This window comes from Aotus nancymaae, unplaced genomic scaffold (genome assembly GCF_030222135.1).
Source record: "Aotus nancymaae isolate 86718 unplaced genomic scaffold, 86718_ANA_hifiasm-v0.15.2.pri h1tg000010l, whole genome shotgun sequence".
Classification (NCBI taxonomy): Eukaryota; Metazoa; Chordata; class Mammalia; order Primates; family Aotidae; genus Aotus; species Aotus nancymaae.
This window is the reverse complement of record NW_026988421.1, coordinates 33,096,606-33,119,630: the sequence shown is the minus strand read 5'-3', so window position 1 is coordinate 33,119,630 and position 23,025 is coordinate 33,096,606. Positions and strand designations below refer to the sequence as shown.

The 23,025-nt window shown below is 46.4% G+C and overlaps 2 protein-coding genes across 3 annotated transcripts; one reads left to right on the top strand and one right to left on the bottom strand.

Annotated features, from left to right (window-relative positions):
- The first annotated feature begins 1,807 nt into the window (after window positions 1–1,807).
- PGAM1 (phosphoglycerate mutase 1) lies at window positions 1,808–10,900 on the top strand. The gene is made up of 4 exons (XM_021672925.2): window positions 1,808–1,996; window positions 7,115–7,389; window positions 7,743–7,923; window positions 9,163–10,900. Exons 1-4 carry the CDS (start codon window positions 1,858–1,860, stop codon window positions 9,330–9,332), a joined length of 765 nt encoding a protein of 254 aa, XP_021528600.2. The 5' UTR covers window positions 1,808–1,857; the 3' UTR covers window positions 9,333–10,900.
- A 2,406-nt stretch (window positions 10,901–13,306) lies between these two features.
- EXOSC1 (exosome component 1) lies at window positions 13,307–22,930 on the bottom strand. 2 transcript variants are annotated; one of them, XM_012439326.2, is made up of 8 exons: window positions 22,872–22,930; window positions 22,649–22,764; window positions 20,349–20,423; window positions 18,403–18,491; window positions 16,202–16,235; window positions 15,205–15,255; window positions 14,673–14,757; window positions 13,307–13,741 (listed from the first exon to the last, which is right to left on the bottom strand). In XM_012439326.2, exons 1-8 carry the CDS (start codon window positions 22,900–22,902, stop codon window positions 13,635–13,637), a joined length of 588 nt encoding a protein of 195 aa, XP_012294749.1. In that variant the 5' UTR covers window positions 22,903–22,930; the 3' UTR covers window positions 13,307–13,634. The 2 variants fall into 2 exon arrangements, with proteins under 2 accessions (XP_012294749.1, XP_064230087.1); XM_064374017.1 differs by lacking the exons at window positions 16,202–16,235; window positions 18,403–18,491; window positions 20,349–20,423.
- Window positions 22,931–23,025: the final 95 nt, after the last annotated feature.

Sequence of the window (23,025 nt, the reverse complement as noted above, 5' to 3'; positions counted from 1 at the left end):
GAGACAGAGTCTCACCCTGTCTCCAGGCTGGAGTGCAGCTGCGAGATCACGGGTCACTGCAACCTCCGCCTCCTAGGTTCAAGAGATTCTCTTGCCCAAGCCTCCCGAGTAGCTGGGACTACAGGCACGTGTCACCACCCCCAGCTAATTTTTTTTGTATTATTAGTAGAGTCGGGGTTTCACTATGTTGATCAGGCTGACCTCGAACTCCTGACCTCAAATGATCCGCCCACCTCGGCCTCCTAAAGTGCTGGGATTACAGGCGTGAGTCACCACATCAGCCCAATATTATTGTTGGCTACTTACACATGGGCCTTATTTGCCATCTGCTTGCTTGAAGGGCAGGAAACATATTCAACCCATCCTTGAGTCTAGCCCATGGCCTGGCTCATGTTTAGTGCTCATTAAAGTGTCTAGATTGAAATCAACCAGGACATTGGCCTGCCACAGTGGCTCACACCTGTCATTCCAGTGCCTCTGGGAGGTTGCTGCTGGAGGACTGCTTGAGGCCAGGAGTTTGAGACAAGACCAGTCAACATAGCGAGGCCCAAGCCAGTAGTTTGAGACCAGCCCGGTCAACATAGCAAGACCCATCTCTACAAAAAACTAACCACAAAAAAAACTATTCAAGAGGCTGAGGCAGGAGGATCGCTTGAGCCCAGGAGTTCAAGACTGTTGCAGTGAGCTATGATCGTGCTACTGCACTCTGCTTTGGCAACAGAGGGAAACTCTTTTTCAAAAAACAAAAAGGACGGGCGAGGTGGCTCACGCCTGTAATCCCAGCACTTTGAGACGTCGGTGGGTCACTTGAGGTCACGAGTTTGATCCCAGCCTGACCAACGTGGTAAAACCCCGTCTCTACTAAAATTATAAAACTTAGCCGGGGGGGGTGGGGTGGGGGGCGAGGGGGGTGCACTCCGGAGGCTGAGGCAGGAGAATCGTTTGAAAGCAGGAGGTGGAGGTTGCAGTGAGCTGAGATTGCGCCACTGCACTCCAGTCTGGGGGACTTCTGTGTCTCAAAAAAAAAAATCACGATAAATTGCTGATTGGGGCTAGGAGGACAGGCAGTGACCAGATTTTGCCCTTTCTGATATAGTTGAAGAGTTCTAGCGTTTGCTTCCTTGTTGGCGGCCCAGAAAGCACTGACTTGACGTGTGTTAACACTGTAGACAGAGACGGGATAGAGACCCGTGCTGGAAAATGAGCAGGTTCTGGAATCAGCAGGGTCACAGTCAGTTTCCTTACCCATAAACTAGGGGTAAAAAGATCAGGGTCCTGCTGAAATGAGACACTAATAGTAAAAGCACTTCCAGGTACCTGGTAAGTTTTATGATCCAATTTTACGGATGAGGCTGAGGTTTCCCGACTTGCCCGAAGATTCAAAGCAAGTAGAATGCACGAGTGAAGACTCGAACATAAGTGAATCAATCTCTGCATGGGGATGGGAGCGTTATCAGTGATGAGGGCCACTTAATCTCGCCGAGTGGCTACACAGCACCGCGGCAGCCAGCGGACTGGGGCCTCCCTTAGAACCCGCCACCCTCTGCCCTCCGCCCTCTGCTCTCCGCCCTCCGTCCGCCGTATGCTTACGTGCGCTCCGTGACCGCCGCGGCAGACGCGGGACTGGCAAAGCAGGGCGCATGCGCCCTGGCAGGCCGAAGTACTCCCTTTTCCCTCCGGGGCCGCAGCGCCTATATGCGGCGCATGCGCACACCTGGCAAGCAGAGGGCTGTCCCGAGCGAGCGGAACGATTTGGGCAAGAACCTGCGCGGGATCCAGGCCGTGCGGTGCGAGCGCGCAGGCTGCCACTCCGGAATCTGCGAACTCCAGTCGGTGCCGCATCCCCATCCCGCAGCCATGGCCGCCTACAAACTCGTGCTGATTCGGCACGGCGAGAGCGCGTGGAACTTGGAGAACCGCTTCAGCGGCTGGTACGACGCCGATCTGAGCCCGGCGGGCCACGAGGAGGCGAAGCGTGGCGGGCAGGCGCTGCGAGGTGCGGAGGGACCGGGCGGGGGCTGCGAAGGACCAGGTGTCCCGCTTTGGAGGCCGCGTGGCTGGCGTCCGCGCCCTCCCGGAGAGGGCCAGCACTTTAGGCAGCGTCTCTCTAGTTGCTTAGTGTGTAGTCGAGAAGATGGGTGCAGAGGGAGAGTCGACTTGTTCAAGGTCACGCGGTGGAGCGTGAGGAACTGTGACAAGGGGAGGACCCAGGGCGGTCGCCCCGCAACCCTTTGCGCTCCCCACTACACCGCCTCTCAGTTTTCCCTTTCTAGTCTGAGCATTTAATAAGTCGGGGACAGGCCGGGCGCAGTGGCTTACGCCTGTAATCCCAGCACGTTGGGAGGCTGAGGCGGGTGGATCACATGAGGTCAGGAGTTCGATACCAGCCTGACCAACATGGTGAAACCCCTTCAATTCTGAAAATACAAAATTAGCCGGATGTGGTGGCGCACGTCTGTAATCCCAGCTACTTGGGAGGCTGAAGCAGGAGAATCGCATGAACCCGGGAGGCGGAGGTTGCGGTGAGCCGAGATCGCGCCACTGCACTCCAGCCTGGGCAACAAGAGCGAACTCCGTCTTAACAACAACAAAATAATAAGTTGAGGAGAGTTTGCCCTGATGGAGCCATCTATGGCGGCCAGGTCTTAAGGTTCCCCCAGCGCCGGAAGCAGTTGGTACAGTCTGGGGCTCCTAGAGGAGGACGCCCTGTGCCTTAAAGCAGCTATAACCAGGACTTCTCAAGAGGCGGCTACGGATCCTAGCGGAGCGGCCTCGTCCCCAGCAGTAGGTGGAGTCGCTGGGGATGCCTAACAAGCTTCAGGACACCAGTAAATACGCGTGCTTGGGTAGGACTTATGCCACAAATAGTGTGTCCAAAACGCATCCGTAGATGTAACTAAGTGAATGAATGATTTGAGTTGCTCCTTCTCCCCAATAAAGTAGGTAAGATTTAATCATTCTCATCCCTCCCTGTCCCCTTTATAGTTGTGAAAAGTGAGGATTTGGAAAGATAACTTGTACAAGGTCAAATCTTATTTCTAGTCCAGTGTCCTCGCCCTAGTTCTGGGTGAAGTAACAGGTAGGTGCGAGAAACTGGTAGGCGTTTGGCCAAGGACGCTGGGCAAAGGTGGAAGTGGCTGTGAGATAATGCTTGCCTATCTAGGCTTGCCCCCGCCCCAGTCTGCTCTTTGTGGTTTTGGAATGCTAATAAGGAAGCATTCCCTGCTGCTAGCACTGCAAAGAATCCCTGGACCGAAGAGGTGCTTCCACTGATAGGGGCGGATCTTGCTTTACTCCCTTCTAACCTCTGGACAAAGCAGCATCCATTCACAAGGGTCATTGATGAGGCACAGGTATTTGGCCTCAGGTTGCTCCCCTAGCTTCTGGCCTTCACTGAACCATTCTTCTCAAATGAAGCAAAACGCTAGACAGTCTGGGAAATGTAATCTTCTGCGGGTAGGGTGGGCATGGGAGTGAATATTTGGGATGGTCTGGCGTGACCTCATCTTTTAGCAGAGGCTGGGAAATGGAAAGTGCTGGTAAGGGAGGCCATTTTCTTTAGCTATCTGGCAGGAAGAACTGTATCAGTCCTGGGTGGTTTGCCAATGTCTAGTCCAGGTTAACGCATGTTGTCTCTATTTGATACTGATCAAATGGTTAAACTTGTAATCCCTGTAAAATAACAGATCCTGTTTCAGTTTTAAAATAAATGTTAGTAGCATTAAATTAAAAATTTAACAGTATAAAAGATTAAAAGATTTAACAGTATAAAAGGTCGAAAACATGTATAAATAACTGGTCAGTGCTTTAAGTCATAGGGTGTGTACAATCTTGAATCTGATCTCAGGAGAAAGCTAGTGAGAACTGAGTTTCCCCATGCATCCTTACTGCTAAGAGAGGGATAGCCTCTGGGAGGATGGAGTCCACACCACACTGTCCACTCCCACCCCTGCCAGTGTCCCTAGGCTATGTTTTAGTTTGATGGGCAAGTTAAAGGAAGAAGCATTATGCTCTGATCCTTCAGGTTTTCTGTTAAGAGTCCTAAGCGGAACTAATTTTCTCCTTGAGGACCTATTTATGTGTCCAGAGTGAGCCGCTTAATTGCAAGTGGAAACATTGCAGTGAAACATCCTGAAGCTCTCCAGCATGGCGGTTGAGGCTTGCACTGTGGGTATTCACTTCCGGGTGACTCAGCCTTTTGTTGGGGAGCCATTCCTCTCCTTACAGTTAGGGAGGTGACAGGAAGTGAGTCTACTAGGACTTGTTTGGATGCTCAGTAATGAGACCTGCTTTTTTGTCTTTTGGGTGGTATGAGTTTTTCTGGTGATTAATCCCGTCCCCCCCTGCCCCCACCGCGCGCCTCTGCCGCAGCCTCCTCAGCCTTCATTCAGTAAGAATGAGTTCTGGGCTGGGCACAGTGGCTCGTGCCTATAATCCCAGCACTTTGTGAGGCTGAGCCAGGTAGATCACCTGAGGTCAGGAGTTGAAGACCAGCCTGGCCAACATGGTGAAACCCCCGTCTCTACTAAAAATACAAAAATTAGCCGGGCGTGGTGGCAGGCACCTGTAATCCCAGCTACTCAGGAGGCTGAGGTAGAGAACTGCTTGAACCCAGGACGCAGAGGTTGCAGTGAGCCGAGATTGCGCCACTGCACTCCAGCCTGGGTGACAGAGCCGAAACTCTGTCTCAAAAAAAAAGAATGAGGTTTTTTTTGTTTGTTTGTTTTTTCTCAGACTGAGTCTCGCTCTGAAACCCAGGCTAGAGTGCAGTGGCACGATCTTGGCTCACTGCAGCCTCTGCCTCCCAGGTCCCAGTTCAAGCAATTCTCCTGCCTCAGCCTGCTGAGTAGCTGGGATTACAGGCATGCACCACCATGCCCAGCTAAGTTTTGTATTTTTGGTAGAGACGGGGTTTCACCATGTTGGCCAGGGTGGTCTTGAACTCCTGACCTCGAGATCCGCCTGCCTCAGCCTCCCAAAGTACTGGGATTACTGGTGTGATCCACTGTGCCCGGCCTCAAGAATTTCTTACTGGCTTCATTCTCAGCTGAATGACTGGCAGGAAAATTCACTTCATGTTTTACTAATTACTGTTGCTAACCTCAATATTAAGCAGTATCCAAGCAAGTTTGTGCTGAATTTCTTTTTTTTTTTGAGACTGAGTCTTGCTCTGTCGCCCAGGCTGGAGTGCAATGTCGCGATCTCAGCTCACTGCAACCTCCGCCTCCCAGGTTCAAGCAGTTCTCCTGTCTCAGCCTCCCAAGTAGTTGGGATTACAGGCGTGCGCAACCATGCCTGGCTAATTTTTGTATTTTAAGTAGAGACAGGGTTTCACCATGTTGGTCAGGCTGGTCTCAAACTCCTGACCTTGTGATCCCACCTGCCTCGGCCACCCTAAGTGCTGGGATTACATGTTTGAGCCACCGTGCCCGGCCTGAGCTGAATTTCTAAGAGAGCCTTCTAGTTTCATGGAGAATAACAGGAATTTTTTTGGTCATCAAGGAAAGGGCCGTGTCCCCATTATGGTGGGAGGGAAAATAATCTTTCATGAAACATAAAATCAGTAAGACTGATTTCTTGTAACCTATTCGTTGGGCCAGCGTAACTCTTGTAACAATAACTAGTGTGTATGAAGACAGATTCATTGATTAATCAGATAGTGCATAGCACTGGCTCTTTCTTTAGTGAGTGGCTTCTCCTAAACTTGGTTTAACACTTAAGTAGGTATTCCCCTCTAAGGGCACTTTGACTACAGTAGAGAGAAACCATGGATTAGTTTGTGGTGTGATTTCCATACTCCACAGTGAATACAATTTCTGTTTTTTTGTTTTTTGTTTTGGAGATGGAGTTTTGCTCTTGTTGCCCAGGCTAGAGGGCAGTGGTGCGATCTCAGCTCACCGCAATCTCTGCCTCCCGGGTTCAAGCAATTCTCCCGCCTCAGCCTCCTGAGTCGCTGGGATTACAGGCATGTGCCACTACGCCTGGTTAATTGTGTATTTTTAGTAGAGATGGGTTTCTCCATGTTGGTCAGGCTGGTCTCGAACTCCTGACCTCAGGTGATCCACCTGCCTCAGCCTCCCAAAGTGCTGGGATTGCAGGCGTGAGCCACTGTGCCGGGCCCAGTGAATACAATTTCGTATAACAAACAAATACAACTGCAAACAAATACAAAAACAAAATACAATTTCATACAACAAACTGACGCTTTATCAGCACAGAAAGAGCTCTTTCTGTGTCCTGATTGGGACTTAAATCCTAATTTTTTTAGATCAGAGTTCTAGTAAATACCTATTAGAAGTCACAATTCCCGTCCTGGCCAACATGGTGGAACTCATCTCTACCAAAAATGCAAAAATTAGCTGGGCATCATGGCATGCACCTGTAATCCTGGCTACTTGGGAGGCTGAAGCAGAAGAACTGCTTGAACCTGGGAGGTGGAGGTTGCAGTGAGCTGAGATGCGCCTCTGCATTCCAGCCTGGGCAACAGAGTGAGACTCCATCTCAAAAAAAAAAAAAAGCGGGGGGCGGGGCGGCCGGGCACGGTGGCTCACACCTGTAATCCTACCACTTTGGGAGGCTGAGGCAGGCGGATCACAAGGTTAGGAGTTAGAAACCAGCCTGGCCAACATAGTGAAACCCCATCTCTCCTAAAAATACAAAAATTAGCTAGGTGTGGTGGCATGCGCCTGTAGTCCCAGGTACTTGGGAGGCTGAGGCGGGAGAATTGCTTGAACCTGGGAGGTAGAGATTGCAGTGAGCCGAAACCACGCCATTGTACTCCAGCCTGGGTGACAGAGTGAGACACCATCTAAAAAGAAAAATGACAATTGTAACTGAAATACAAACATCAGGATCCCTGGGAGTAAGGAAAATAGGGATGGCTAGAGATGGTGGTGATGAGGGGGATTCTGGAGTCCCACAGCATGGGTTTTAATCTCTTATATAATAGCTGTGACCTTGGATAGACTGTAAGAATACACAAAATGTTGGCTAAATATTTTTTTTTGGCCAAATTTTTTCATTTGGACTACTTGTACAGGAGATTAACATGGAAGAACATTTATGGCTCAGAGTAGACCTGATTAGCTTATCACTTTGAACTTCTGATTTCCAGATGCTGGCTATGAGTTTGACATCTGCTTCACCTCAGTGCAGAAGAGAGCGATCCGGACCCTCTGGACAGTGCTGGATGCCATTGATCAGATGTGGCTGCCAGTAGTGAGGACTTGGCGCCTCAATGAGCGGCACTATGGGGGTCTAACTGGTCTCAATAAAGCAGAAACTGCTGCAAAGCATGGTGAGGCCCAGGTAAAGATATGGAGGCGCTCCTATGATGTCCCACCACCTCCCATGGAGCCCGACCATCCTTTCTACAGCAACATCAGTAAGGTATGGACAGGAAACAGAGGTTTGGTCACTCCACCCAGGATCAGGGGATTAGAATCTGGGCCTCATTCTTTTTCAGTGTCTGCCTAATCTCACTGAGCTTATAATTTATGATAAAATAGTTAATTGTACTCCTCTCCAGGGAATGACATTCACTTACTAGAAAATATGGTTGATAGTTCACTATCTCCTTACTAGAAAATATGGTTGATAGTTCACTGTCTCCTTTTTTGTATTTCCATTGTCATATTTTATAAAACCCTGTGAATGTGAATGGGCCAAAATCAATACATCATGAAGTCTTTTAACAGATGTAACTGTTAATAAGTGGTGAACTTGGATTCTTTATTGTTTAGGATCGCAGGTATGCAGACCTAACAGAAGATCAGTTACCCTCCTGTGAGAGTCTGAAGGACACGATTGCTAGAGCTCTGCCCTTCTGGAATGAAGAAATAGTTCCCCAGATCAAGGAGGGGAAACGGGTACTGATTGCAGCCCATGGCAACAGCCTCCGGGGCATTGTCAAGCATCTGGAGGGTATGTATGTTTTTTAGAAGCGCCCTCAAGGAGAGGGATAAGGAAGAATTGCGAATCAGGGACTTGATAAAAAGGAGTTTAGGAAAGGGCTGGGCATGTTAACAGCTTTAGAGATGGTCTACATTAACTTGAAGTGGAAAAACACCCTCAACACTTGTTTCTCAAAATGTGATCTGCAGAATAGTGACAGCTGGACCCCCCTGGGAGCTTGTTATACATGCAGAACCTCAGGTCCCACTCCAGACTTGATTCAGAAGTGGCATCTATTACCCAGGTGATTTGGATACACATTAAAGCTTGAAAAATTCACCTCTAGATTGGTATTGTCAAGTGAAAATCCTCCTTATCTGGCCAAGCACAGTGGCTCACGCCTGTAATTGCAACACATTGGAATGCCAAGGCAGGACTGTTTGAGGCCAGGAGTTTGAGACTAGCCTGGACAACATAGTGAGATCCTATCTCTACAAAATTTTAAAAGGCCAGGCACAGTGGTTCATGCTTGTGCTATCAGCACCTTGGGAGACCAGGAATTCAAAACCAGCCTGGGCAACAAAGCAACACCTTGTCTGTACAAAAGAAAAATGAAAAATTAACTGGGCATGGGGATGCTCACCTGTAGTCCCAGCTACTCAAGAGGCGGAGGCAGGAGATTGGTTGAGCCCAGCAGTTTGAGGTTATAGTGCGGTATGATTGTGCCACTACATTCTACCCTGGGTGAGAGAGTAAGATCTTGACTCTTAAAAAAAAAAAAAAGGAAAAAATATATATATAAAAGAAAGAAATTCTCCTTAGTCACAACAATGCACAACTTCAAATATGAATCTCAATTTGTCTTAAATCGTTTCACTGCTGAGAGCCTAGAGGCCCATGTGTGCTGATTTTTGGTTGAATGGACATAGGATATCTGAGATGTGTATAGTCTTGCTTCACTGTGAGCTTCTAGATCCCACTTTGGTAGATATATCTGGCCATAGACCTTGCTGTAGTTTGTTGGTGGTCCATCTTGTATACCTTTTCTTGCTTTTCAGTTTTTTATTTATTTTTTACTTTTCAGTTTAATGGCTGAGAAATAAGTATGGTGGGGGCCATTCCCTGGGTTCAGAACTACTATAAAGATCAGAAAGGGTGTCTTATTTTAATTTCTGTCAAAGTCCTTTGTCACCTAGAGGAAAAAGAGTAAACCTGGAAGGGTGATGTGGATTTATGTCTTGTGTGGCTGATCATGGTGGTTGTTTTCAGGTCTCTCTGAAGAGGCTATCATGGAGCTGAACTTGCCGACTGGTATTCCCATTGTCTATGAATTGGACAAGAATTTGAAACCCATCAAGCCCATGCAGTTCCTGGGGGATGAAGAGACCGTGCGTAAAGCCATGGAAGCTGTGGCTGCCCAGGGGAAGGCCAAGAAGTGAAGGCCAGCGGGCAGGCTGCTGTCCCCAGGAGCACCCTCCCTGCCTGTTGCATCCCTCTACCCCTCCCTCCTGCACATGTCACACTGACCACATCTGTAGACATCTTGAGGTGTAGATGCAGATGGGGACTGGTGGCTCCCATTTTCATCTTAGCCATTTTGTCTCCTGTACCCACTCCCTTCATACATTCTAGTTAGAATTGCACTTGTAGGGCATAGGTTCTCAGTCCAAGCTGTAGAAAGGCTCCCCTTATCCAAGAGAGTTGAAAGGTAGTGATGGGCTTTTGCAAGTGCTTTGTTTACTAAGGACTTGAAGGGAGGAACATGCTAAGCTGTGATCAATGAAGAGAAGCAAGAGAGCCTGTCTGCCCCCACGAGCCAGTCCTCTGCTCGTCTGCAGTCAGGCCACTGCCTGGGGGCTCTAATCATTCCAGTGGCAGACGAATGTAACCTGCATGGTGATGTGACAACTGTTTCCTCCCTGACCCCAGAGAAGCTGGCTCTCGAAGGTTGGGATGAATCCTGAATTTAGTTTAGGTGTTACATTTACTTTTATATAAAAAAAGAAAGTATAGTATATATAAATAGTACAAAACAATAGCCCTTTTGGGGTTTCTTGTGGCGGTTGAAATAGTACCACATATGGTCATCAGAATATAAACCATTCCTCATACCAATATGGGATCAGCTCCTTGACCTCTGAGGGGCAGGAGTGCTTCCTGCTGTGTTTCCAAATCCCTCCCCACCTTGTTTTGTGGCAGTGAAATGCCTCTTGGTCCTGTCCAAGTGTCTCACTGATTTCTGAATCACGTTCTAGTTGCTTGGCTCTGCCACATGGGTCCAGTGTTCCCTTGAGCATAATTGTACTAAATCCTTTTTCCAGATCAGTGTAATAAAGGAGTGATGTGCAATAGTTTCCTGTGTGATGTGGAAGACCTTATCTGAGGAAGCCCTAGCATTTAACTTGAAATGTCTCTCACTACTCTAGCCAGTCACAACTTTACATGGTTGGTCCAAAAATGGGGTTTTCAAAATGTCAGCCTGCTGGGCTGAGGTAGGGGTGGCAGACCTCCATTTATGTTGCTCCCTGAAGTTCTTGCTTGGTGCTCCCCTGGTTACTGAATATCTGACTGAAAAGTTAAATTCTGAAACTCCATTACATCCTCTTTAAGTAAAGTCTGCTTTGTCAGTTTTTTTTTCAAAACCGGCTGGCTCTGCCGCACAGGCTACACAGGCTGGAGTGTAGTGGCGTGATCGCAGCTCACTGCAACCTCCACCTCCCAGGCTGAAGTGATCCTCCCGCCCCAGCCTTCTGAGTAGCTGGGACCACAGGCATGTGCCACCATGCCCACTTAGTTTCTGTATTTTTAGTAGAGATGGGGTTTTGCCATGTTGTCCAGGCTGGTCTTGAATGAGTTTTGGCCTCCCGAAGTGCTGGGATTACAGGTATGAGCTACAGTGCAGGCCTCAGAATTTTTTTTTTAAACACTTTTCTGTTACCAACTTGTAAACTTAATTCATACCTTTCTTTTTGGCTCTTTGAAGATTAAAGATGACCTCAAAAAGTGACTTGGTACAGTGGAAAAGGAGTATAATTACATTATAAACACAGTCACCTTCTCTCTCTGAAAAGATCACTGGAATACAGGAAAGCCCATAAAGCTAGAGAAAACATTCCCTTTCCCTTCTGGTAGGAGCCAAGTAACACCTTCCATCTGTTCAGCTCCTAATAAAGCTCCTCTGTGCCACCCACTGGGTGAGGGATATTATATACGTTAGCTCTAGACAACCCACGAAAGGACTGGTAACTCCTGTTTACAGAAGAGGAAACAGGCCCAAAAGAAACATAGGTTAAAAAGCATCAAATATCACACCACTTGGTACTGGGGTTGGGGTAGATAGCGATTCAAACAAATCAAGGTCCTTATTCTAAGATTTAAATACTTTTAAGCATCTTGCTTTTCACTTTTCTTTCTTTTTTTTTTTTTTTGACAGAGCTTCCCTCTTGTTGCCCAGGCTGGAGTACAGTGGCGCAATCTGGGCTCACTGCAAACTTTACCTCCTGGGTTCAAGCGATTCTTCTGCCTCAGCCTACCAAGTAGCTGAGATTATAGGCAGGCACCACCATGTCTGGCTAATTTTGTATTTTTAGTAGAGAGGGTTTTTCCGTGTTGGTCAGGTTGGTCTCGAACTCCCAACCTCAGGTGATCTGCCTGCCTCAGCCTCCCAAAGTGCTGGGATTACAGGCATGAGCCACTGTGCCCAGCCTGCATCTTGCAAAACTTTAGATTTTCATTTCACTTACACACTATCCTTAAGTAATTTCAGTCTCCAAGAGCCTGGTGGGATGTAATTTTCCTAACCTGTGCAGAATCCTAGGCCAGAAGTTGATAATTTTGGCCAGCATAGTGGTACACACCTGTAATCCCAACACTTTGGGAGGATGAGGAAGGAGTATCACTTGAGGCCAGGAGTTTGAGACTGGCCTGGGCAACATAGCAAGACTGCGGGTCTCTATTAAAAAAAATTAGCCATGACCATTTGAAAAAGATTAAAAAAAATTAGCCAGGCATGATGGTGTGTGCCTGTAGTCCCAGCTACTTGGGGGATCACCTGAGCCCAGGTGTTTGAGGCTGCAGTGAGCTGACTGCACCACTACACTCCAGCCTGGGTGACATTGTGAGACCCTGTCTCTTTAAAAAATATTGCAGATACTGGAAAAAAAAAGGGGGGCCAGGTGTGGTGGCTGACACCTGTAAACCCAGCACTTTGGGAGGCCAAAGTGGGCGGATCACCTGAGGTCAGAAGTTCGAGACCAGCCTGGCCAACATGGTGAAACCTTGTCTCTACCAAAAGTTAGCCTCCCATGATGGCACATGCCTGTAGTTCAAGCTACTGGGAAGGCTGAGGCAGAACTGCTTGAACCTGGAAGGCGGAAGCTGCAGTGAGCTGAAATCACGCCACTGCACTCCAGCCTAGGTGACAGTAGTGAGACTCCATCTCAAACAAACAAACAAAAACACAAAACCTGCATGTGGATCTACGATGATCTCAATCTCAGTAAAATTTTCCATAGAAACCCTAACATGTTCAAGCCTAGCAACAAGGGGATACAAATTAGGTGGGATGATTCTAAAGCTCACATTAAGCACTGTCACTAAATACTGAAGATGCGGTCTTCCTGAGTAACACTTCAAGTGACATCTCAGACTCGTATTTCATCGGCAATCTCTCCATACTTAACCCTCATCCCTTCCTCATCCCCAAACTTATGCCTTTGTTTCTGCTTCTGCACTTAGCCTGGGCTCGTCTCTCTGCCTTGATTATCTTCACTTACTTATGTTCTTTAATTTGTTTTTCTCATGTCACTAATCCTTTCCTGGCCACTCCGTGACAGTACTCTCACTTTTCAATTTAGATTTAACAAACATTTCCTGGAGTACCCCCTATATCAGTAATGTGTATCAAATACTTTTAGACATGCTATTTTTTTTAGACAGTCTCACTCTGTCGCCCATGCTGGAGTGCAGTGGCGTAATCTCAGCTCACTGCAACCTCCACTCCAGGGTTCAAGCAATTCTTCTGCCTCAGCCTCCCAAGTAGTTGGGATTACAGGCATGTGTCACCACACCTGGCTAATTTTTTTTTTTTAATTTTTGTATTTTTAGTAGAGGCAGGGTTTCACCATGTTGGCCAGGCTGGTCTCAAACTCCTGACCTCAGGTGATCTGCCTACCTCAGCCTCCCAAAGTGCTGAGATTTATAGGTGTGAGCCACCACATCCGCCTCACATGCTATTTGTGTCACCACATGTCCTCGAATTTTCATTAAACCATAATGTACCTCAATAAGGGGGATGTATGTAAAGTGCTTGATTCGGTGCCTAACATAGTGAATACTCAATAAGCAGAAGTACTGAAATGTCTTGACACCATGTAGATGGCTTTCTCTGCTTAAGACAATAGAAACTATAACATCCTTTTAGTAAAAACGTTTTATCATAGCAAAAATACATATTTAAAAGGACTGTCAGGATGAACAGGCTATTTCCAATATCACAGTTTTGTTTGTTGGTGCCCCGAAAACCTAAGTTTTATCACTCAAGAGAATGAAATCCACTGATAGGCTGACAGAAACGTGTTCCAACTACAGCATAAGCTTCTCGCAGATTTTTCTGGAAGTGGTTGTTGGCCAACCTGTTGTTTGAATAAAGACAACAGCATCTTATAAAGACAAGTACATGTTATTGTCATACATGTACTCAGGAACAGCTTACCCCCTTCCATGGGGTAAAAAGTGGCTTCTTAGGTCTGCAAGAATTCAGGCTGTACGCGGGCTACTTTCCGGAATTCTTTAGTGTGGGTCTTAGGGCACTGCATCTCACACCAACTGATGGGAACCATCTGGACACCTGGAAGGGAAAAGCTGGTAGCGGAGCCCAGGCCCCAGAGATTTGCCCGAGACTCCTCTTTTATGCTGGGTATGAAACTGAAGTGCCACCAAGCTTCCTACTGAACCTCAACTCATAAAGAATAAACTTTGTTCATTCCACTGACTTATGAAGCGAGTCCCATTTCCTTGGATTTATATAAGGAGAATCAGGCTGGGCGCAGTGGCTCACGCCTATAATCCCAGTACTTTGGGAGGCCAAGGCAGGCGGATCATTTGAGGCCGGGAGTTTGAGACCAGCCTGGCCAACATGGTGAAACTCCGTTCCTACTGAAAAAAACAAAAATCAGGCCAGGGCTCACGCCTGTAATCCTAGCACTTTGGGAGGCTGAGGTGGGCGGATCACCTGAGGTTAGGAGTTCGAGATCAGCCTGGCCAACATGCAGAAACCCTGTCTCTACTAAATAGACAAAAAAATTAGCCGGGCGCTGTGGCAGCTGCCTATAATCCCAGCTACTCAGGAGGCTGAAGCAAGAGAATTGCTTAAACCTGGGAGTCAGAGGTTGCAGCGAGCTGAGAATGTGCCATTGTACTCCAGCTTGGGCGACAGAGTGGGACTCTGTCTCAAAAAAAAAAAATTAGCTGGGTGTGGTGGTGTGTGCCTGTAATCCCAGCTACTTGGGTGATGAGAATTACCTGAACCCAGGAGCTGGAGGCTGCGATGAGTGGAGAGTGCACCACTGCACTCCAGCCTCCGTGACAGAGAGAGACCCTGTCTCAAACAACCACCACCACCATCACCACACAAAAAAGAAAAAAAAAATCATTCTCATCTCAGAACGAAGTATCTATGGCCATACTGCTTCCCAGATAACAAAACCAGGAAAAACAATGGATTAATCCCAAACCACAACTCCAGGAAAAGTAAGGATGTGGAAGCAAGGCCACCTCACCTGACTCACTGTGGGCTACCACCACTCCCAGCTCGTTTTCAGCAGTGGTTAGCAGGTAGTTGGACTGTGCGTCACCGAGGGAGATCTAGTCACATAACACTGGTGAAGGAAAATGAGGAGTTAGAAGTCTTCCTCCCACCATAGCCACCTGAATTGTTTTTCTACTTCCGTCTCTTGTTTTTTTTTGTTTTCAGATGGAGTCTTGCTCTGTTATCCAGGCTGGAGTGCAGTGGTGCAATCTTAGCTCACTGCAACCTCTGCCTCCTGGGTTCAAACGATTCTCCTGCCTCAGCTTCCCGAGTAGCTGGGATTACAGGTGTGCGCCACCATGCCCAGCTAATTTTTGTATTTTTAGTAGAGACAGGGTTTCACTATGTTGGCCAGGCTGGTCTCCAACTCTGAACTCCTGACCTCAAGTGATCCACCCGACTCTGCCTCCCAAAGTGCTGCGATTATAGGCGTGAGCCACCGCACCCGGCCTCCATCTCTTCTTTTGACAAAGGACCAGAATTCTGCTGGGAATAAAGGATACCACTTTGGCCAAGACAATGTCACCTGGGCGGAAACTCTTATAAATTTCAACCTGTAAAGAAAGAACAGGAATGGTAAGTCAAAGCTCTAGACAGAGTCTACATGAAATTGTGAACCCGTCTGGTAAAGCCAGTCTACTTTCTAACCCTAGAGGGTAAAAGCATCATTACTCACGTAGTCAACAACTTTTAATTGCTTCTATAGTATTATCATACAAATGAAAGTCTTTTTTTTTTTTTTTTTTTGAGACAGAGTTTTTCTCTCTTGCCCAGGCTGGAGTGCAGTAGTGTGATCTTGGCTCACTGCAACTTCTGCCTCCCAGGTTCAAGCAATTCTCATGCCTCAGCCTCCTGAGTAGCTGGGATTACAGGCGTGTGCCATCATGCCCTGCTAAATTTTATAATTTTAGTAGAGACAGGGTTTTACTATGCTGGTCAGGCTGATCTCGAACTCCTGACCTCATGATCTGCCCACCTCGGCCTCCCAAAGTGGTGGGATTACAGATATGAGCCACTGTGCCTGCCCCCAATCCTTGCTTTTTTTTTTTTAAGAGGTGGGATCTTGCTGTTTCACCCAGGCTGGAGTGCAGTGGTACAATGGTAGCTCATTGCAGCCTATGACTCCTGGACCAAGGGATCCTCCTGCCTCAGCCTCCCAAGTAGCTAGGACTACAAGTGCATGCCACTACATAACCTCAAACACCTCAGCTCAAGCAATCCTCCAGCCTTATCCTCTCAACCAGCTGGGACTACAGGCATAAGCCACAATGCCTAGCTAGTTTTTAATTTTTATACTCTGATGCTGATCTTTTTGTAGAGTTGGGGTCTTGTTATGTTGCCAGGGCTGGTCTTGAAGTCCTGGACTCAAGTGATCCTCCCCCCTCAGCCTCCCAAAGTACTGGGATTACAGGTGTGTGCCACCATGGCTGGTCTGAGATAGTACTTTTAAAGGATTAGGATTCATAAAGCCATTAAAAAAAAAAAAAAAGAACCAACAACCTTGTCTTTTTCAGTTGCTCGGACATCTTCCTTGCTATAAAAAAAGAATTAACATAAAGATTAATTATCTGTGAGAAAGAATTTGTTTTTTTTGTTCATTTGTTTGTTTTTTGAGACAGTCTCCCTCTGTCACCCAGGCTGGAGTGCAGTGGCATGATCTCAGTTCACTGCAACCTCCGCCTCCCAGGTTCAAGAGATTCTTCTGCCTTAGCCTCCCGAGTAGCTGGTATTACAGGTGTGCGCCACCACACCTGGCTAATTTTTGTATTTTCAGTAGAGACGGGGTTTCTCCATGTTGGCCAGGCTGGTCTCAAACTTCTGACCTCAGGAGCTCCACCTGCTTCAGCTTCCCAAAGTGCAGGGATTACAGGCATGAATCACCTTGCCTAGCCTGTGAGAAAGAATTATTCTGTAGATTCCTAGTAAATAAAGAGCTACAAGAACAGACAAGTCTAATTGGGACCCAGCTGCTACCCAGAGGAGCAGGGTGGAGCAGCAGTATCAATACCTCAGATTAGATAAACGAAGATCAGATTTGGCAAGAAAGGATAAGGAGTTTCGTTGCCTCAGGGCATAAACAGAAGCACTAAAGCAAGGGTCTCCAACTTGTGCTGGATCTGTGGCCTGTTAGGAACCAGGCTGCACAGAAGGAGGTGAGTGGCAGGCAAGCGACAGAAGCTTTATCTGTTTATTTATAGCTGTTCCCAATAGCTTACATTACTGCCTGAGCTCCACCTCCTGTCAGATCAAAGCAGGCATTAGATTCTTATAGAAGTGTGAACCCTATTGTGAAATGTGCATATGAGGGAGCTAGGCTTCCCACTCCTTATGAGAATCTAATGCCTGATAATCTGTCACTGTCTCCCGTCACCCCAGAGGAGACTGTCTAGTTGCAGGGAAACAAACTCAGGGCTCCCACTGATTCTATATTATGGTGAGTTGTATAATGATTTCATTATATACTACAGTGTAATAATAATAGAAATAATATGCACAATAAACATAATGCACTCGAATCATCCTGCAACCACCTCCACCATGGTCTGTGGAAAAACTGTCTTCCAAGATACTGGTCCCTGGTGCCAAAAAAGTTGGGGACTGCTACACTACAGAATGACATCAAATCCCGAGGCTGGAAAGGGCCTCAAAAGTTAGATTATCTGGCTGGCAAGAAATATTTGTCCTTTCTCAAAGAAGTCACAGGAGATCACCATCTTACCCACAAATCTTTTCAATGTTTTAGAACCTCTGAGTTCAATCAATATTAAATTTAAAAAAAAAAGTACTTCCTAAAATGCCTTCTACTTTGGTTTGAGTCATTCTGACACTGCTAAACTTCAGCTTCACTCAATTCTTTTTGCTTTACATTTATTTATTTACTTAGTGATTGACTGAGACAGGGTTCACTTTGTCACCCAGGCTAGAGTGCAGCTCACTCACTGCAACCTCTGCCTCCCAGGCTCAAGTGATCTTCCCGCCTCAGCCCCACAAGTAGCTGGGATTATAGGCGCATACCACCATGCCCAGCTAATTTATATATATATATATATAACTATATATATATAGTTTGAGAAGGAGTCTTGCTCTGTCACCAGGCTGGGGTGCAGTGGCGCAATCTCAGCTCACTGCAACTTCTGCCTCCTGGGTTCAAGTGATTGTCCTGCCTCAGCCTCCCAAATAGCTGGGACTACAGGTGTGCACCACCATGCGTGGCTAATTTTTGTATTTTTAGTAGAGACGGGGTTTCACTGTATTGGTCAGGCTGGTCCAGAACTCCTGACCTTGTGATCCGCCTGCTTTGGCCTCCCAAAGTGCTGGGATTACAGGTGTGAGCCACTGCACTGGGCTAATTTTTGTATTTTTTATAGAGAGGGGGTTTCACCATGTTGGCTAGGCTGGTCTCAAACTCCTGATCTCAAGAGATCCACCCGCCTTGGCCTCACAAAGTGCTAGGATTACAGGCATGAGCCACTGTGCCCAGCCTTTGCTTTACTTTTAAACCCTCTCTTCTTAACATTTTCCTTTTGTCCTAGATCATCTACCTATTTGTTGGATATTACTGAGGGAGAATCAAAGCACAAAGAAAGAAAAATAGGCAAGAAAAGAATAGGAATTGTATCTGTTCCTCAAAATTCTAGTCTCCCAGTCTATTCTAATCTCATTCCAGTTGCTAAGGCATATGTGACAAGGATACTTCTCACCGGATAGTTCCTCGAAAAGAGTTCTTAAGTGGTGTGGACCCCACATACAGGATGTGTACTTTGGCAAAGCGCGAATTGATGCTGGAGACCTGTAGAATAGCGAAAAGATCAGCATCAGAGTATAAGCAGTTGCCAGCTCAAGGAGGCAGCAATAAACTGGGAATTACTAGGACTTTATTGCAAGCAACCCTACTAAGTACAGAATTTAAGACAAGTTAACTCCTACTTCTCTCTGCATAAGTGATACATGTAAAGGGGAGTAAGTCACTTTGGCCACCTGATAGATATTAAATTAAAAAAAAAAGTACTGGGCCAGGCGCGGTGGCTCAAGCCTGTAATCCCAGCACTTTGGGAGGCCGAAGCGGGTGGATCACGAGGTCAGGAGATCGAGACCATCCTGGTCAACATGGTGAAACCCCGTCTCTACTAAATATACAAAAAATTAGCTGGGCATGGTGGCGCGTGCCTGTAATCCCAGCTACTCAGGAGGCTGAGGCAGGAGAATTGCCTGAACCCAGGAGGCGGAGGTTGCGGTGAGCCGAGATCGCGCCATTGCACTCCAGCCTGGGTAACAAGAGCGAAACTCCGTCTTAAAAAAAAAAAAAAAAAGTACTTCCTAAAATGCCTTCTATTTTGGTTTGAGTCATCCTGACACTATTAAACTTCAGCTTCACTCAATTCTTTTTACTTTAATTAATTAATTTAGTTTTTGAGACAGGATTTCACTCTGTCACCCAGGCTGGAGTGCAGTGGTGCAATCTCAGCTCACTGCATCTGATAATTACTATGGGAATCAAATAATATGGTGTTTTTTTTTTTTTAAATCTTCTCATAACTTGCCCTTCAGAGAGGTATAGATTTTTAAAAGTATAGAAGGCTAACATTAAAACAAAAAGAGAAACAAAAAAACAGGCTGGATGCGGAGGCTCATCCCTGTAATCCCAGCACTTTGGGAGGCCGAGATGGGTGGATCACTTGAGGCCGAGTTTGAAACCAGTCTGGCCAACATGGTAAAACCCCATCTATATGCACGCCTGTAATCCCAGTTAATGGGGAGGCAGAGGCGGGAGAATTGCCTGAACCCAGGAGGTGGAGGCTGCAGTGAGCTGAGATCACGCCACTGCACTCTAGCCTGGGCAACAGAGCAAGACCCTGTCTCAAAAAAAAAAAGAAAAGAAAAAAATCAAATCCAGGAATGCCAGAAAATAAAGTCTTTTGCTTCTCTGCAGAAAAAAGTCTCAGCTTAAGCTATTCAAAAATAGGCCTCCTAATCATCCTCTGGCATCCTGTTTCCCAGACACAGGTAGAAACTATATATTCTGGGAATCAACTGAGTGAAGGAACTACACATGCCTGAACTTGGCTGCCTTGATTATTTATCCTAGAAATGTGTAGACCAGCACAGTCCAGTAAAACTTTCTGTCATGATAGAAAAGTCATGTGCTGACCAGTACAGCAGCCATTAGCCTCAAGTGGCTACTGAGTACTTGAAATGTGGCTAATGTGACTAAGGAAATAAATGTTTTTTTTTTTTTTTTTGAGAGACAGGGTCTTGCCCTGTCACCCAGGCTGAAGCGATCATGGCTCACTGCAGCTTCAACACCCTGGGCTCAAGCGATCCTCCTGCCTCAGCCTCCCAAGTAGTTAGGACCACAGGCATGTGCTACCATGCCTGACTAATTTTTGATTGTTTTTGTAGAAATGAGGTTTCACTATGTTTCCCAGGATAGTCTTGAACTCTGGGCTGAAGCAATCCTCCTGCCTTGGCCTCCAAAAGTGCTAGAATTCCAGTATGAGCCACTGCACCCAGCCAGAAATAAATTTTTAATACTGTTTAAGTAGCTATATGTAGCTTGTGGCTATCATACTGGACACTGCAGTTCTAGCATGATCATGATTTCAGTATTGAATGGGCATTCAAAGCATGAAGGTTAGGACTGTCTTACCTTACAGGTTACAATAGCTCCCACATCTGGCAGTAATTGGGACTCTGTTTCTCTCATTACAGACACCACAGGAAGCTACAGAGGGAACAACAGAAAACTGAAATGTCCTGGCTAACCCTTGGGTCAAGGCATTTGTGGCTTGAGAGTAACATAGGAATGCCTTAGTACACAGTTGAGAGTTGGAGTACGGATTCATTTATAGCCCAGAGCAGAAGCCCTTAGAAACTTTAGGAAATAGTAGGACCAAGAGGCTACAGAATGCTGCTAAGACATAAATCTCACTATTCTAGATGAGTTCTAGTAAGTTTTTTGGTGATTCTCTTGGAATTTCTTGGTATACAACTATATTGCCTGTAATCATGGACAATTTTTTTCTTATTTTTTTTTTAGATGGAGTTTCACTCTTGTTGCCCAGGCTGGAGTACAGTGGCATGATCTCGGCTCACTGACACCTCCGCCTCCTGAGTACAAGTGATTCTTCTGCCTCAGCCTCCCACGTAGCTGGGATTACGGGTGCCTGCCACCACGCCCAGCTAATTTTTTTGATTTTTAGTAGAGACAGGATTTTACCATGCTGGCCAGGCTGGTCACGAACTCTTGACTTCAGGTGATCCACCTGCCTTGGCCTCCCAAAGTGCTGGGATTACAGGAGTGAGCCACCGCACCCAACTGACAATTTTACTCTTTCCACCAAAGTTTTACTTCTTCTTTCTGTTTCTTATTTTATTGCAAAGGCTGAAATTTCCACAAAAATGTTACATAATAGTGGCCATGCTTGTTTTCTTCTATTTTAAGTGAATAGCTGCAGTTTGCTCTTTGAGCATGGTATTGGCTGTTGGTATAAGACAGATATTTTGAACCTCATCTTTTATCAATCTCTCCCTTGCTCATGATGCTTCAGCTCTCCTGGCCTTCTTTCAGTTTCCCTGACTTACTAAATTCTTCCTACTTCTGGATCTCTCTTCAACCTGTTCTTTCTGCCAGAACTACACTTTCTCCACCCACCCAACTCTTACTTACTCTTTAGATGATTCAGCTTAAATGTCACTTCTGCTGACTAGGGTGGGTTTGGTTGTTACATGTTTTCAAGGTGCACTGTAATATTCTTTTAAGCAGTCACCAAATATGTAACCATATACAATTTGAGCATTTATTTTACAATTAGTGTCTGTGTCCTTTGATAGCAGAAACCAAGTGAGCACTGTGCCTGACACATGAAAACACTCAGAGGATATCTGTGAAGTGAAGAAACTCAGGACTGTTAAGGACATTCCCAAGAATGGCTGAATAGAAAGCCCCTTGAATCAGACAGCTTAAATTACTTACTCAAAGCAGAATCAAGGTCTAGTTAGCTAGAACCTATGCGTTCTAATTCTGAATCCTCTTTCTACTGTGCTCCTTCAAATATTGCTTATGAGATCCTGAGCTAATCCTAGATCAATTTCTAAAACTAGAAAGTTTGGTATTATTCATTCAACAAACATTTATTGAGGAGCTGCCTTGTGCTAGATACTGAATGTATGGTGGTGGGGCCTTTTTTCATGGAACTTAGATTCAAGCAGTGGAGAAGTCTGGTGGGAATCATATACCTGAGTGTCTAATCATATGCTGACATTAAATGCTTGGAATAAAAGGAACAGAGGTATTTGTGAGTCTTAAACAAAACAAACAAAAACAAAAAACCCCACAAAACCCCTTTCCTCAATTAGTGGGTCCAGAAGGGCTTCTCTGAGAAGTTGATAGTACAGAAGCTATCTAAAGGAGGTAGGAATTAAATGGGCCTAGGAAGACAGAAGTGTTCCAGATAGATGGCATGTTACAAAGGCTCTGTAGCAGGAGAAAGCTTGGCGCATTAGCGACAATGAGAGAAGCTAGTATGTTACAAATTTTTTTAAAAGAGCAAGCAGACACTGTGATTATAAATTTTAAAAACAGAAAAGACAGTATGACTAGATTGCGTCAGTGAGGTGGAGATAGTGACGCAAGATAAACCCGGAGAGATAAGCGACATTCATACAGTATGCAACTCACTGCTGGGCTGGGCTGGGTTGCTGAGTTCACATCTGCTTTTGTCCCAACCTCCCTCCCCGAGGGTCAGCAGCACAACCAAGCGAGATCAACACAACTAGTTTGTGGTGTCTAAGTACACAACAGCGGCGATCACGGTTAGAAGAAACCAAGACCAACGTTGTACTGGTGAGGCACTAAAGACGCGTCCGCAGTGCCCATGCCTAAGGACTGGAACTTAATGAAAGCCTAAGAGAAAACAGAGAGAGGAGATGGCAAGCCGTTCCCTTTACCGCGCCGTTCTCGCTGCTCTTCATCAGACAGCCGGCAAGCGACGAAAAGATGTAACCGTGGCGGGTGTAGGTGCCACTGCCCGGGCTGCCCTCCTCCAAGTTACACAGACGTTCGCCTGCAGAAAAAATGCACTATCAGTCACTGGCCCCCAGAGGCTATAGGCCGTCCAGCCTTCCAGCTTCGACCTCTATCTAGGACTCTGTGCGGAAAGCGCTCACTTACCGGGAATGCAGTATCTGACGGGTGGCGCCATGATTGCCGCTGTCCCAAAACCCGGATGGAAACGAAGTCGACTTCTCATTGGCCAAACCCAGGCACAGTTCCGCAGTAAGACTTGCGTCAATTGGTGTTCTTTATCACGTGATCTATAGGAGCA

Excerpts from the sequence above, each read along its gene's own strand:
- PGAM1 (XM_021672925.2), top strand. The coding sequence starts at position 1,858 with ATGGCCGCCTACAAACTCGTGCTGATTCGGCACGGCGAGAGCGCGTGG. Across the intron at positions 1,997-7,114 it reads TGGCGGGCAGGCGCTGCGAG|ATGCTGGCTATGAGTTTGAC; the intron begins GTGCGGAGGGAC and ends TCTGATTTCCAG. Across the intron at positions 7,390-7,742 it reads TCTACAGCAACATCAGTAAG|GATCGCAGGTATGCAGACCT; the intron begins GTATGGACAGGA and ends TTTATTGTTTAG.
- EXOSC1 (XM_012439326.2), bottom strand. The coding sequence starts at position 22,902 with ATGGCGCCACCCGTCAGATACTGCATTCCCG. Across the intron at positions 15,256-16,201 it reads GAGCAACTGAAAAAGACAAG|GTTGAAATTTATAAGAGTTT; the intron begins GTTGTTGGTTCT and ends CTTTCTTTACAG. Across the intron at positions 13,742-14,672 it reads GGTAGCCCACAGTGAGTCAG|GTGTCCAGATGGTTCCCATC; the intron begins GTGAGGTGGCCT and ends TTTCCCTTCCAG.